Below are 16,592 nucleotides of genomic sequence, written 5' to 3' on the forward strand. Positions count from 1 at the left end.
ATGATAGGAGCATGGTCAACATAGATAGGTATAAGGTAGCAAAGAAGACTGCAAGGCAAGCTATGAGTGAGGCAAAGGGTCAAGCCTATGATGATCTTTACCAAAGACTAAGTACAAAGGAAGGGGAGAAGGATGTCTATAAGATGGCTAGGATTCGGGAAAGGAAGACGAGGGACCTAAACCAAGTTAAATGCATTAAGGATGAGATGGATCAACCCTTGGTGAGAGGACAAGACATCAAACATAGGTGGCAGAGGTATTTTGACAATCTTTTCAATGGTGAGAATGAGACTATGGACACCCAATTGGATGACTCCTTTGATGATTTAAATAGATGCTTTGTACGCAGGACCCAAGAATCAGAGGTCAAAGAAGCTTTAAAGAGGATGAAAGGGGGCAAGGCGATGGGCCCGGATGGTATCCCAATAGAGGTGTGGAAATGCCTTGGGGATATTGCTATAGTTTGGCTAACCATGTTGTTCAACCATATTTTTCGATCAAACAAGATGCCCGATGAGTGGAGGAGGAGTACATTAGTACCAATCTTCAAGAACAAGGGCGATATTCAAATTTGTACCAACTATAGAGGGATTAAGCTCATGATCCACACTATGAAGCTATGAGAGAGAGTTATTGAGCATCACCTGAGAAGGAATTATGCATATTACCATGAACCAATTTGGATTCATGCCTAGAAGGTCAATCATGGAAGTAATTTTCTTAATAAGACAGGTCATGGAGCGATATAACGAGCAGAAGAAAGACTTGCACATGGTTTTTATCGACTTGGAAAAGGCCTATGATAAAATACCTTATCTCATGTGGTGGGCATTGGATAAGCATAAAGTCCCAATAAAGTATGTGTTAGGAGCCTAGGTAATACAGGTTGGAGATTAATGAGCTGTTAGTGAGCTATTAGTTAATTGCCAGGAAGAATAGCTGTCCGGGGTTAATAAGCTGTCAGTTAGCTGTTAGTAACTGCTAAGAAGATTAGCTGTCAACAAGCTGTGATTTGGGCCCATTAATCGGTCTTGTAAGGAGGAATCACTCCTATAAATACTTGTATTGGGTGATTGAGAAAAGGGGAGAAAATATAACTGAATACCAGACTCAAAATCCATTTTCCCAACTGACTCACCTGCTGACGCCCTCGGCTCAGCGCCGTAGTAACCTCACCGCCGCTAGAAATCTCACACCGGAGTGGAAATCATCTCCCACGGCCAGGGAGTCATCACATCGTATCAGAGCCATCGGAGTCGGTGATCGTTGAAGAGAAGACGCAACGACTCCTTCTATAAAACCATCCGTGCAGACCTGGTTTCTACTGGAAGCCATGGATGAGAGAGATCGAGCAGTGCAAGGGAATTGGGACCGTATGTTTGAATCTGGAGTTTATGACTGGAAGACTGAAGGAGGTGGAGAGAGTCCAGCAACAATTGTTGATGCAGTCAGAGCTGGCGGCAGTGGTGGCTGAACAAGCTGCTGTTGAGAGGAATGATCTGTACCGGAAGTTGGAGGAAACAGGTTGAGAAGTATCTCAGTTGAGGTTGGAACAGATGGGAAGAGAGCTGGGTGAAACATCGCCTTCTACTCAGGAACAAGGAGGAAATGTCCGAAGGAATCAACAACATTCTCATGGTGATCAGAATCGTGGAAATCAATAGCGAGGCATTAGAGGTGATCCTCGCCAGTCTGCTGATTCAGGTAATCAAGCAATCCCCAAACTACCTTTTCCAAAATTCTCGGAGGGCGATCCTGTGGTATGGTTGGACCAGTGCAGAGAATATTTTACAATCTACCGTGTGCCTGAGTCTATCTGGGTTTCGGTGGCCTCTTTGAATTTGGAAGGCATAGCATCACAGTGGTGGAAGAGTTACAAATTGAGAAACGGAATTGGGGGTTGGCAGGAGTTTGAGGGGGCAGTAACAGATAAGTTTTGGGGCTACTGCATATCCAAAGGTTTTAAGGAGATTGATGTCACTCAAACAAACTGAAAGTCTTGCTGCCTATATTTTAGAGTTTGAGCAGGCTAGATATGGTGTCACAGTTCACAACCTACAGTATGATGAAACATATTTTGTGACCCAATTTGTTAGGGGCCTCAAATTTGAAATACAAAGTGTGGTAGAGGTACAACTGCCTTCAATAGTGGATAGATCCATTCTATTGGCCCAGACCCAACAAGAGGTGCTAGAGAGGGGTACGATGAAGGTAACAAGGCCCTACGTGGAAGGAAAAATGATGAATACTGGAGTGAGAGGTGAAGGGAGGGCTCTAACAGGAGGTGCTAATTTATGCAAAGAGAGACAAATAAGGGAGTTTAGAAAACTGAATGGGTTGTGCTATGTTTGTGGAGATAAGTTCGAACCTGGTCATCTTGCTAAATGTACTAAGAGGGGACAAGCACAACTAAATATGGTAGTAACTGAAGAAGATTCCACATTATTAACTGATGAGGTTCTGCAACAATTGGAGCAGGAGGATTAGAAGGAAGAAATATGTTGCAAAGTGTCCTTGCAAGCTATGGTGGGTAAGGATAATGAGAACAACATGGTGATAAGTGCAACTGTGAGCAAACAAACTTTAGTGATGCTGATTGACTCAGGAAGTTCATCAAACTTCATCAGTGCTCACATGGTGCAACATTTGGGGTTAGTAGAGGCGGTCTGTTCTCTAGTTAAGGTGAAGGTGGCTAATGGAGAAGCTATGATGTGTGATAGAATGGTAAGAGGAGTGGAATGGTGCTCTCAGGGTTTTTTATTTTGTACTGATATGAGATTCTTACCCTTGAGTGCATTTGATGTCATTTTGGGCTATGAATGGCTTAGGCAGTTTAGCCAATGCATTGTGATTGGGACCACAAGATATTGGAATTCATGCACAAGGGAGTCATGGTGAAAATCAAGGGGGATAATTCTCAGCCCCAAACTTCTATACAAGATGTGTCTGTATTGCAAGTGCATAAATGGCTGAAGGGACATGTGGTCTGGGGATTTGTCTTGCTGGAAGTAGTGGAAGACAGAGAGGATTGTGATCAGAAGGAGGAGATTCAAAGCTTACTATTGGAGTTTGCTGATCTGTTTGCAATACCGCAACAATTACCACCCTCCAGACAATATGATCACTACATTCCCTTGGTTCCTGGTGCAATACCTGTGAATTCTAGGCCCTACAGATACTCACCTTTTCATAAGAATGAGATAGTGAAGCAAGTAAAGGCTCTCTTAGAAGCAGGACTTATTGTGCCTAGTGTAAGTCCCTTTGCTTCACCAGTACTATTGGTTAAGAAGGATGGAACATGGAGGTTTTTTGTAGATTACCGAAAGTTAAATGATTTGACCATAAAGAACAGATTTCCAATGCCATTAGTTGAGGAAATCTTGGAAGAATTGGCAGGAACTCAGTATTTTTCTAGTCTGGACCTCACAGCTGGTTATCACCAGATCAGAATTGGTGTGGCAGATGAGTTCAAGACTGCCTTCAAAACTCACCATGGTTGTACCAATTTCGAGTTATGCCTTTTGGATTGACCAATGCTCTAGCAACTTTCCAATGTGCAATGAACTCAGTCGTAGACCCTTTTCTAAGGAAATTTGTTAGGGCCCGTTTGTTTCCTTGGAAATGAAACTCATTCCATGAATAACATTCTAGATATTAGATTCCTAAAGAAAGTAATTCCTTAGAATTTGATTCAATTCAATTTTTTTGTTTGGATGCTAATGGAATTCTTTTCCATGAATCAAATTCAATATCCTGTTTGGATAGTTATATATAGAATTTACATATTTGGAGGGAAGTAACCACATCAACTTGCACACGACAAAATACACAAGTTTTCACCCTACAATTTATCAAGCAACGTGCATCACGAGAATAGTAATAATAATGCAGATTTGTTTCAAATGTCTACATATCATTGGAACACATTACTTGCTACTCAATGTGATGTTCAATTCATCCAACATAAACTAAGACAACAACATCAACACACCCAACAATAGTTCAATTCACCCAACCACAACTCGGTTCACTTTTTAAGTTGCTTCAACAGACATCTCTTCCTCAGAATCAATGGAAGTGCCAATAAGGACTCGTACTTGCGCGCATCACCTGTTAATAATAATATAGCCAATAGAAATCAAACATGAAGTTTTTTTCTGAAAAACTGAAACTTACCGCCACATAAGCCTCCCATACAGAATCACTATCGACGGTGATAGCAAGATAATTGTTGTCTATATTGATTGATGAAGAGAGGAGTACATGCGCACATATTTATAGAGGGACAGAGAGGTAGGAGATCTCAGGTTTATAGAAACAGTACCCTGAGATCTCCTGGAATGGAAGGAAACTATCTCTGCCCCTAAATGGGAGGATTGAATCCATATCTTCCTATATGCGGCTGTAGCTTCCTATATGTGGCTGTAGCTAGAAAGGCAAGGATGCCTGCACATGTATGGTAGGGTATCCTGCGCCTATATGGCAGGAGACACAAGTCTGATATATCAGCTAACAGACGGATATCTTGTTCTTGTTCCAATCCCAACCAAAGCCACTTGTAATGCACAATTGTTTGAAAAAAAGAAACGTGGAGAAACTCAATAATCTGAAAAACTACAAGCAAAGTTACAATAATCTGAATTTTCAGAATGCTGTGCGGATTTAGTACACGATAAAGTTACAATAATCGTGTGTTAGATTTAACGGCCGCGTGATGAACAAATATAATGATGATATTAGTTAGCGATCGAGCGAGCGAGTGGTTTGCACTGTCTTGTCTAGCTATATATATGTGTGTGTCCATGAATAGGACGCAATCATGCACTAGCTGGTGCCTTTTAACAAGAAAATAATCAACAGATAAATCCTCTCTGCCGAGAGTAGCTAGGTCTTCTCTGGAAGATAATCAATGTCTGTACTATTTTTTTATCGTGTACTCATCCATTTCCAAGCACGCACGTGTACTAAATCCACACAGCATGTACTCTATTGTGAATTTTCAGAATGTTGTGTAGGTTTCTTGTGCTTGGATGTGAATTCTGGCAGGTGGCGTTTGCTGGACAAATCAGTTACTCCTCCACTCCACAGTCCACACCACTGCACCGCTGGTAACGCACGCAGGTAAGCGGCCATTCTTGTGCTGTGCTGCCCAGACTGACCCAGAAAGACGCAGGTAGATGGTAACCGCAGAAAGACGCAGGTAGGCGGCTGTGCTAGAAAGAGATCTGGTGGCCGGGGAGAAGGCGAGGACGAGGGACAGAAAAGCAGCAACTCACCATGGCCTCGACGAACTGCCGGTGCAGCTCCTCCGTCCACCGTAGACGCTCGGGCGGCGCTCAGGCGTGCGGCGCTCGGGAGGAGACGGCGCGGGCGTGTAGCGGGGCTCGGGAAGAGACGGCGCGGGCGTGTAGCGCGGGGCTCGGGAGGAGACGGCGCTCGAGAGGAGGCGGCGCGAGCGTGTAGCGCGGGGCTAGGGAGGAGACAGCGCTCGGGAGGAGACGGGCTGGAATCTGTTTCCTCGTTTTAGGTTAGGAAAGTTTTGCAGCCTTCTAATTCCAGCCCAAGAAATGGATGGAAAGTTAGTTTCCAATTCTATAACTTGCCAAACAGATCAGCCCAAGAATTAAATTCCAATTCAACCCAATTCCAATCAAACAAACGGGCCCTTATAGTTTTTATTGATGATATTCTCATCTACAGTACTTCATGGGCTGAGCATATGAAACATGTTAGATTGGTGTTTGAACAATTGAAGAAATACCAATTTTTTGGAAGAAGTCTAAGTGTGTATTTGGAAGGACCCAACTTACCTATTTGGGACATGTAATTTCTCAAAATGGTGTATCCACTGAGTTTTTTGGATAACCAGGTGTTACATTCAGAATTGCAAAGGAAGGCCATGGCAAAACTGATGGGACTGCAGTTCAGGATTGAGTACAAAAAGGGAAAGGAGAATCAGGCTGCAGATGCTCTCTCCAGGATGGGAGATTTCATGGCTTTACAATCAGTAGTGGAAGTAAAACTTGTGTTGATTCAGGAGTTGGTAAACTCATATGTTATAGATGAGGAGGCTCAGGTGTTGTTGGGCAAGTTGTCTGTCCATAGTCCCAATGAAGGGGGTTTTCATTACATCAAGGTGTCATAAGGAAGGGAGATCAGATATGGGTGGCTAACAATTCTGCCTTGAGGACTAAAATCATTGATGTCTTACATAATAGTATTGTGGGAGGTCATTCTGGGGGTCTGGCCAGCTATCACAAAGTAAGAAGGTTGTTTTGGTGGAAAGGCATGAAGTCTGATGTGGTGTGCTTTATTAAGCAGTGTGCAGTGTGTCAGCAGGCTAAGGCAGAAAAGATTCACACCCCAGGTCTTCTTCAGCCCTTGCCAATTCCTCAAGGTGCATGGCAAGATCTAACAATGGATTTTATTGAAGGATTACCCAAATCAGAAGGGTATAACTCTATTTTGGTTGTGGTGGACAGATTTTCTAAATATCCACATTTTTTCCCACTCAAACATCCCTTTACTGCAACCAAAGTGGCTCAAGTATTTTTGGACAATATTGTGAAGTTGCATGGTACCCCTAGGTCTCTGGTATCTGACAAAGATAAGGTGTTCACTAGCAATTTTTGGAAGGCTCTATTTTCCTCACTCAACACCAAATTAGCTCTTACCACATCTTATCATTCTTGGTCTGATGGCCAAAGTGAAAGAGTTAATCAGTGTTTAGAGATGTATTTGAGGTGTGCCATTTCTGATTCTCCAACACAGTGGAAGAAGTGACAGTGGAAGAAGTGGCTTCCTTTGGCCGAATTCTTGTACAATTCCTCATATCATTCAGCTCTGAAGTGTTCACCTTTCAAAGCTTTATATGGGTATGAACCTATGTTTGGTGCTGCTCCTGAGGTGGCTATAGAAGGGGATTAGTTGGTGGATGAGTGGTTGGCATAAAGGCAAGCTTATACTGCTTTACTTAAGCAAAAGTTGGCTTCTGCTCAGAACAGAATGAAAATACAGGCTGACAAGAAGAGGACTGACAGAGAATTCCAAGTTGGTGAGTTTGTGTTGGTAAAACTTCAGCCATATGTGCAAACTACAGTTGTTAGTCGAGCTTTTCCTAAATTGGCTTTGAAATATTTTGGGCCTTTCAAGATTATTCAGAATATTGGATTGGTGGCTTATAAACTAGAACTTCCACCTTCCTCCCAAATTCACCTAGTGTTCCATGTTTCACAACTCAAGGCTTTTACTCCTTCTTCTACTCCTGTGTATTCAAAGTTGTCTCAGATTGTGGACTTGTCTGGAGTAGATGTGAAACCTATGAAGATATGGGAAAGGAGGTTGGTGCGTCAGAGCAATCATCCAGTTGTCCAAGTAATAAAGGTTGGAGATTAATGAGTTGTCAGTGACTTGTCTCAGATTGTGGACTTGTCTGTGGTCTCATTTTGCTGATGCAGTGACTACATGGGAGGACTATGATGTGCTCAAGACCAGGTTTCCTACTGATTTTGATTGGGACAATCAAACTCCAGGCATGGGGAAGATGTTAGGAGCCAAGGTAATACAGGTTGGAGATTAATGAGCTGTCAGTAAGCTGTTAGTTAACTGCCAGGAAGAATAGCTGTCAGGGGTTAATGAGCTATCAGTGAGCTATTAGTAACTGCCAGGAAGATTAGCTGTCAGCAAGCTGTGATTTGGGCCTGTTAATTGGCCTTGTAAGGAGGAATCACTCCTATAAATACTTGTACTAGGTGATTGAGAAAAGGGGAGAAAATATAACTGAATACCAGACTCAAAATCCATTTTCCCAACTGACTCACCTGCTGACGCCCTCAGCTCAGCGCCGCAGTAACCTCACCGCCGCTAGAAATCTCACGCCGGAGTGGAAATCATCTCCCACGGCCATGGGGTCATCACAATATGTTACGCTCATCAAGGACATGCATGACAATGTTGTGACTAGTGTCCGAACAACTGATGGTGATACAAATGTTTTCTCGATTAACATAGGACTACATCAAGGTTCAACTTTGAGCCCTTATCTATTTGCCTTAGTGATAGATGAGGTCACGAGGGATATACAAGAAAATATCCCTTGGTGTATGCTTTTTGCTGACGATGTAGTTCTAGTAGATGAAAGCTGGGAAGGAGTAAATAGAAAGCGAGAGTTATGGTGTCAGACCCTAGAGTCAAAAGGATTTAGAATTGGCAGGACCAAAACCGAGTACATGAGATGTGACTTTGGTACTACAATTAGTGAGAATGGAGATGTAAGCTTGGGAGGCCAAGTAGTACCAAAGAAGGACACCTTCCGTTATTTGGGATCGATGCTACTAAGAGATGGTGATATTGATGAAAATGTTAACCATAGGATCAAAGCGGGGTGGATGAAATGACGACAAGCATCGGGAGTCCTATGCGACAAGAGAGTGCCACGGAAGTTGAAAGACAAGTTCTACAGGATGGCGATTAGGCCTGCTATGTTATATGGGGCTAAGTGTTAGCCTACTAAGAGACGACATATACAGCATCTAAGTGTCGCAGAGATGCTTATGTTGCGTTGGATATGTGGGCACACAAGATTGGATCGAGTGAGAAAACGATGACATACGCGATCGGCTAGAAGTAGCGCCAATTGAAGAAAAGCTTACTTAACACCAGTTGAGATGGTTTGGGCATATCCACCGGAGACCACAGAGGCACCCGATGCATAGAGGCATCAGAAGACAGAACAATAATGTGAAGAGAGGTAGAGGGGCGACCAAACTTGACATGGGAGGACGCAATCAAACAGACTTGAAGGAATATAATATCTCAATGGAGTTATGTTTGGATAGAAGTGCTCGTAAAGAAGCTATCCACGTGCCTGAGTCGTGATTAGGTCTTTTTTTCCTTTTAGAGCTCTCAAAAGCTTTTTCCCTCCCCTTTCTCTCTCTTTATCTTTTTGGTGACATCTTGTTGGGTTTCAACTCTAGTCTATCCCAACTTACTTGGGACTAAAAGGCTATATTGATGTTGATCTAATTTAGCTTTATTCCTAAATTATAATTTGATTAGAAACCACCTTTTAAACTCAACAAGTCATATTTATAAAGCGTTACGTAGGATTCATAACATTTAAATAATTAATTTAGTAAAGACGCGACATGTGAGAACTAACGAATATCGTATTTATGCTATGGGAGTATTAATTCAAAACATTTGTTGCCATTATTCACATTAACATGTATATATAAAAGCATAAATTAAAACTATAAAGTAGTTCTAATTAAATTACTATTTTAACTGTCTAATAAACAAATAATTATTAATTAAAAAAACATGCGACATGACAAAATAATATTTTTAATATGTACAAGACATTATTATGAAGCTAACTTAATTGGAACAAAATAAATCGAACATCTAACACAAATGATATCATACAATATTTAAGCGACGTGGCACGATGCGGTTCGCCATAGCAATGCCACATGAAGGGCCACAAGATGGTAGCCGCAGAGAATCCTTAGATGGTGTAGAGGCATTTTTTTATTGGCTAGTCGCATGCTTCATGCAGTGATTTTGATGGACTCATGGTGCATGTGGGTGGAGCCTAGGAGCATTTTCTTTTCTTCTTTCACGCAGCAACGGCGGTTTATCTTTTGTCCATTCTCTTCTCCATGGCTGTAACTGCATGGGTCGATTTCTTCGTTTCTGTTGTAACGCAGGGGCAGCAAGCGCCGGATGGCCGAGCAGGTTTGCCAGCGGCTAGTCTGGTGGCAGCGGCGTGCCGGGGATGCAGTGCCGGGCGGTGCTGGGCATGGCCGCAGCGACTAGGCTTCAGGCGGCGGATCAGAGTAGTGGTGCCGAGCAGGGCTCGCCGACGGTGCTGCGGCTCGGCAGGGCTGTGCTGCACACGCACGGGACGGGGCTCGGCCGCGGCTCGCCTTGCCGGGGCTGAGGAGGGGCTGGCCGGAGAGCGGCTAGGCGCGATGGGGCTCGCGTCGGCCAGGGGAGTGGAGAGCGGCGCACGTCATGGACGGCATTTGGGGAGGGAGAGGGCAGCACGACGTGGAAGAAAAGGGAGAAGAGGGTGGTTATCTCACCAACGAGCGCTCCTCTTCGGCGACTGCGGCATGACGCAGGGAGAGGAAGGGCATAGAGTGCTGCTCGTTTTGCGTTTTGTGGAGGAAGAGCGAGGGAGGGGGTGAGGCGAGGGGCGGTTCCACCGTGCTTGAAGGAAGGGAGAACAGCGCCGAGCGGGAGAAGCGGTTTGGGAAAAGAAACAATGGCACCTGGGCTGACCGGTAGGGACGAGCTCGGCGGGGCCCACTGGCCAGCCGATGGCGCGGGCTTGGTGCACGCGGCTGCAAGTATAGATGTCCAATAAGCATGAGGCCCGCGAGCCCGGCACGAAGCCCGCTGTTTGGGCCCGGTCCGAGCCCGGCACGGCCCGGTTATATGCGGGCCCGGGCCGACCCGGCACGAATAAGCGGGCCGGGCTCGGACAAGAAATTAGGCACGGTGGGCTAGCCCGGCACAGCCCGTTTAGCTCTAAGCCCGTTAAGCCCGCTTTTTTACACTAAAACGTGTTTTTTAGCCCGCATAGCCCGCTTTTCGGCCCCGCTTTTTTCGTGCTAAACGGGCCGGCCCGGCCCGTTTAGGCCCGTTGCGGGCCGGGCTCGGACAAGAAATTAAGCCAGCGTGCTTACCCGGCCCGGCCCGGTTTTATAATCGTGCCTGGCGGGCCGGGCCCGGGCCGGACCGGGCCGGGCGGCTCGTTTGGACATCTCTAGCTGCAAGTAGGGATGAAAACGGACGGAAAAACCCCTCTCCTGTTTCCGTATCCGCATTTTATCATCGAAAACGGGATCGGGTCCGGAATAGTCGGGAATGGAAACGGGAGCGGGATAAACGAAATTGCGAAAACGAACTGAAACGGAAATACTAACGGAAACTCATAATTTAATATAAATAGAAATGTTATTGATGTTTGACTAGTGATTGATTGGTAGAACAATAACATAAAACAAATAGATATAGAGAGGCAACATTCTATTTTTGTTTGGTTGCTAAATGTGTACATTTAGCTACATCTGATGTTGTTTAAGACTTTAGATCACTTGTCATTTGAAAAGAGCTGGTGGTTACAATGGCCAATTGTGCTATAATTTGTCACCTAAATACACGAGGATTTAGTTTATATACTAATGCATATTAGGCTCGTCCCATATTTGTCAAATATGGAATAAATACGGGTTCAATCCGAAAAAACGGGATCATGCAAAAACGAACGGAATAAGCCCTCTCCCGTTTCCGTCCCGTTTCCATATTTTTGCGTAAATACGGAAACGGTCGGATCAAATGTAGAAAACGGTATGGGTCGGGACGGGATTTTTTCCGTCCGTTTTGAACCCTAGCTGCAAGGCGGGAAGCGCGGCGTGCTTGCTGGGAAGGGCGGAACGCGGACGCGCTGGGCTTGGAGCGGCTAGACTGGGGAGGTCCGTCCGGCCCGGTCCGGTTAAAGCCTGAAAAGGCCTGTATTGTTTGAATTTCGAGCCAGTCTAGCCCGTTTGAATTTCGGGTCGTACCTGGCCGGCCCACGGACCTAGCTCTCGGTCCACAGCCCGGCCCGTAATTGCTTAAACGTGCCGGGCTCATTTCAAGCGGCCCGAAATTATAAAAGACCGAAATTCACATTAGAGCCAGAAATTGTATTTTTTGCCCGAAATTCACATGAGAGCCCGAAATTCAAAACAAATTTAATAAAACAAATAAAAGATAAGACAAATAAATTTGACCAAAAGCAAACTTAATATTTGTATTAAGTTACCAGAGCTATGCAATGACTATCTCGTTTACAAATCATTTTGTTAGAAAGAAAAAGAGTATAATCAGCTCTATATAAAGTTCGTAAGTTCAGTTCATAATCTAATGCTCATAACAAAAATAAAATTACATCATATACTCTAATTCCAAGCTACAAAAAATATCTAAGTAACATTATCTCTAACTTTGTGTTCTTTATCAAGTAAATGAAAGTGTGGAATGAAGTGTGATTTTAATAATTAATAAATATATGGGCCTTTTCGTGCCTCTATATGGGCCATTTCGTGCCTGCCTTAAACGGGCCGTGCTCGTGCCCGCCCATGGGCCGCGACCTCAGCCCAAACCCGGCCCGACACTAAAATATTTTGGGTCGTGCCGTGCCTGGACCGTGCTTTTTTTCCTGTGCTTCGGGCCGGCCCATCAGGCCTGGTCCAAATGTATACCTATAGAGGAAAGGGACTGGGCTTTTTCCTTTTCTTCTGTTTTTTTATTTTGTATTGGAATTTGAAATGCCCCTTTATTCCAAGCCTTAGATGAATGCACAATCAGTCGAATGCACAACCAAAACAGGATGCACTATTGCACCAGCATGTAATGTAACATTCAAAATCCCCTAGGGTTTTATTCTACTAAAACTTAACACTTATATGATACAAAATAACTCCTCTTCATTTAGGGAAAAGATAAAAGAGGGTAATAAAGAGAGGGTAACACCTGGATTTTGAGTATAGAGCAAAGAATTTTTTATATCCCAAAAGTTATGGTGTTACTGTTTTGATGGCCAATCTTCGACGTTATCCTCTTCAAAATCAAACTCTTCACCATCATCATAATAATTAGACAAACCAGTCATGACATATTCAATAATTTTCTCAGCCATGGCCTTCTCCACAGCATCGTAGTATGCTTTCATCACTTTTCCCTCTCCGACTATTTGAGAAGCTACGAAACTTGCAAAAGAGCTAAGCTTTGTGAAAAAAGTTAGCTGAAGCAAGCTTCCGAGTCAGACAAAATGGCAACATCAGGTTTGCAAAAGCAAATGAATGCAGTGATTAGTTACACAGGTTTTGGCTCATTTTATACACAAAAACATTGGAATCAAAAATTCTAATGCAACCTACAATTACAAGCGGGCCCTTTGTGGAAGGTGCTTATGAAGGTGCATTACTACGAATTTGTTTTGATTAATGAGCTCAGTGAAAGTGTTTTTCGACTTTCGGCCCGAGGCCTTCATTTATTCCACGGTTTGAGCTCGTTATGGAAACAAACTAATACCACGAGTGGCTACTATTGGAGGCCCTCTTCGGCCGAAGGTCCTCAAAACATTGTTTTTATAATTATCTCTAAATCTGTTTCATGTAGATAACTTTTATCGAAGGTTACCTTCGGATGGAGATGAGGCACAGTAACAGCGTTTTGCAAAAACGAAGCTAAAAGGCTTCGGCTCAGCGGCACGCATGCATGACGAAGAAGTTAGCAGGAGCAAGGCGGAGTCCTCAAGACTTGTTCAGTAAGAACTATGAAGGGAAAGGACAACAATACCCTTAATCTGCTCCATAGTTCATATGTATGGGTCTAAGGGTATGATTGTAGTTTCCACAAGGTTATACCCCACGACTATAAATAGAGGAACAATGTTATGCATATGGCACGCTTTTTTGCCGGAGAAGAGTGACTCGCTCCCCCTATGAAGTTCTTTTCTCTTTCTACCTACACGTTGTTGTTCATCAAACCTAGGTATAATTGTAATCATTCATCATATAATAAAAGATGGAGAAAAGTAATGTCGAATTAAGATTAGTTATCCATTATATCTTCCATACCGGATTAATTGTATACATGACACTTAATTTTTACAAAATTAGATGGTTATTTCATTTTGATGCATGGAGTGACATGAAAATGAAGTAGTTTCCAATTTTTTTAAAATTTAAGTGGCATGTTTCTAACTGACCCTTAGTATTTTTCATCTTTTGTTCATTCTTTTAACCTTATCCATTTAATTAATCTCTTTGAGAAGGGTTAATTAAAGGGACAAAGTAAAAAAAGATTAATTCATGTGTGTTGTCTTGTTTATGATATTCTTCCGGAGTTAAAAACAAGCGGCAAACCTAAAGTATTGTTGAACACCAAAAGTGGTGGACGGTTCGTGCTCTGGCGATCAGATTAACTGGCGATTATCCTTATCTTGTGCGTGGTTATTCATCTAATCACGTGGGATTTGTTAACTATCATCTAAGAACGGATCCAGACTTCTCCCTGTATATATGAAGGGGTACGGCCGATTGAGAACCCCCGAACACATTCCAATCGAACCAATCTATTTACATTATCTTTTTTTATTATTCTTGTCCTAGGAGTAGATGTAGCCTAGTCTTAGTTGTAGCTTTCTGCATATCCATCTCCACCCCTATTCGACTCTACGTCGTCTAGATCCATCTTAGGTGGCCTGCCGACCCTAGGATCTCGCCCTTCCTGAGGGGCAATATCCACCCTCCTCATCCCTTTAAGTAAAGATCTCTTAACTTGATTCCTTAATTTCTAGGCAAATCTACATCATCTAGAGACGTCCCAGATGATCTGTTGATCCGGAGCGCCCTAAGATCTTTCCCTAGTGGGCGGGATCTAGGACCCCACGAGAAGGAAGACGGCCATGCGCCATCGCGGACCATCTAACCCTGTACGCGGACCGTCCGGAACGACGCAGGGAAGGAGCAGCCCCTGCCGCCAGGTCGCAGACTGTCTGACCCAAAGCCGCAGACAATCTGCGCCACCGCAGAGGGCAGACGGTGACCCTAGTGATTGGCGCTGCCCACGTCAGCGGCAACAAAGTATCATTTAATGTCCCATTTCGGGGTCACTCCCGAAAGTTTAGCTGCACGTGCAGCTCGATCACCAACACATGTAACGTGCACATTGTCTATTCCGGGACACAAGAAACAGAGTGCCTGCGCAATACTCAAGCCGATTAAGCCGCGTTTACGTCGGAACAGCATGGAGGCAGGTCTTCCATGAAGCTAACCTAAGCCAGCTAGCTAACAAGTCAGCCTCCCAAACATTGCCAAGAACATGACCTGTTCTTAATAGACAACGACAGCAAGAGCAAGGATACCAGAAGCTGATTCTTTGGCCTTGGTCGATTGGATTGCAGAGCCAATTAGCTAGGTAGCAGTGATGGCGGCGCATTTGCCGTCTTTCTGTTCTCGTCATGCCAGCATGGCGGTGGCGGCGGCGCTGATGATTGTAATGGCGACGGAGGCTCCGGCAGGCGTGGCGCTGCTGAAGGACGACATTGGATTCATGTGGGGCCCGGACCACAGCTTCTTCTACGACGACGGCAACGCGCTCGCGCTGTGCCTGGAGAAGTCCCACGGCTCGGGGTTCCGCTCCAACGCCGCCAACCTCTACGCCCGCTACGACATCGACGTGAAGCTCGTCGCCAACGACTCGGCCGGCACCGTCACCACGGTCTACGTGAGTTCCTCCACGGCACGGCCGCATCTCTGATCGGTTTTCCGGTGGGCGCGGTCACCGCGCGCGGCACGCAGTCACCATTTCTGCACAAATATATATGACATGTTGTTGAATGCATGGACGCGACGCGTGCCGCGTGCGCATCGCATGCACTGCTTGGCCGGTATTGCAGCTGACGACGGACGACGTGCGGCCGGGGTACCATGACGAGGTGGACATGGAGTTCCTGGGCAACGTCACCGGCGAGCCGTACACGCTGCACACGAACATCTTCGTGAACAGCGTCGGCAACCGCGAGCAGCAATTCCGGCTCTGGTTCGACCCCACCAAGGAATTCCACACCTACTCCGTCGAATGGACGCCCAAGAACATCATGTGAGTAATAACCAGTAAGCGTCGCCATTGCCGTACTTACCGCCGGCCGCCGTCGTGTTCGCCGTGTGCTCAAAAACAAACGTGGGGCTGCTCTTCAGATTCCTCATCGACGGCACGCCGATCCGCGTGTACAAGCACGAGCCCTCGCTCGGCGGGACGTTCCCGACGCAGCGGCACATGCGGCTGGACGGGAGCCTGTGGAACGCCGACGACTGGGCGACGCAGGGCGGCCGCGTCAAGACGGACTGGACGCGTGCTCCCTTCTACGCCTACTACCGCAACTTCCGAGTCACGCCGTGCGCGCCGTCGTCCCCGTCTGGCGTCGCGTCGTGTAGCGATGAGCCGCCGGCGCCAGCGGTGCTGCAAAAGGTGCGAGCGGAGCATCTGCTCTACGACTACTGCGAGGATCAGAACCGGTTCAAGGACACGGGGCTCCCTAAGGAATGTACCGCAGACTAGATGAAGCCCTACCAATTAATAGTGTGATTAGACATGGGCATAGTTCATCGAAACAGAGAAATCGATCCGAAATCAAAACCAAAAGAAATGATATACGGAGTACATGAATTATGATTCACTTGTATTGTATAACTATATTTCATTTATGTCTGATGTCTCACATTGATTTGCTATGTATTTATTTACTGTATTACTATTATTCTCTTATCAATTATTGTTATTTAAAATATAGATTGTGTTGTCTAAATTTGTTTTTAAAACCAGCATATTGTTTTATTCTGTTAACATCTCCTGAAAAGGTTCGGTTAATTAGATTAGAACCAATGGCAAATCTAGCACAAAATATGAGTGAAGTCACACTTACAAAAACAAACACTAAAATATCAAAACGAGGACATCTAAGTTAAGCTGTGTGACGCACGCGGCACGATGTTGTCTGGTTTCATGTGCCAAGCCATAGGTGGTGGTGGCCG

At 44.9% G+C, this 16,592-nt stretch overlaps 1 protein-coding gene, 1 long non-coding RNA gene and 1 pseudogene across 2 annotated transcripts; 2 read left to right on the plus strand and 1 right to left on the minus strand.

Annotated features, from left to right (window-relative positions):
- The first annotated feature begins 506 nt into the window (after window positions 1-506).
- On the plus strand, window positions 507-8,877 carry LOC109942833 (uncharacterized; annotated as a pseudogene).
- Window positions 3,848-5,619, minus strand: LOC111590295 (uncharacterized). The gene is made up of 2 exons (XR_002749394.2): window positions 5,277-5,619; window positions 3,848-4,110 (listed from the first exon to the last, which is right to left on the minus strand). It is a non-coding gene; the product is annotated as an uncharacterized lncRNA (long non-coding RNA).
- A 5,920-nt stretch (window positions 8,878-14,797) lies between the features above and the next one.
- LOC103641180 (xyloglucan endotransglucosylase/hydrolase 2) lies at window positions 14,798-16,348 on the plus strand. The gene is made up of 3 exons (XM_008664545.3): window positions 14,798-15,285; window positions 15,458-15,660; window positions 15,759-16,348. Exons 1-3 carry the CDS (start codon window positions 14,986-14,988, stop codon window positions 16,117-16,119), a joined length of 864 nt encoding a protein of 287 aa, XP_008662767.1. The 5' UTR covers window positions 14,798-14,985; the 3' UTR covers window positions 16,120-16,348.
- The last annotated feature ends 244 nt before the right edge of the window (window positions 16,349-16,592 follow it).

This window comes from Zea mays, chromosome 10 (genome assembly GCF_902167145.1).
Source record: "Zea mays cultivar B73 chromosome 10, Zm-B73-REFERENCE-NAM-5.0, whole genome shotgun sequence".
Classification (NCBI taxonomy): Eukaryota; Viridiplantae; Streptophyta; class Magnoliopsida; order Poales; family Poaceae; genus Zea; species Zea mays.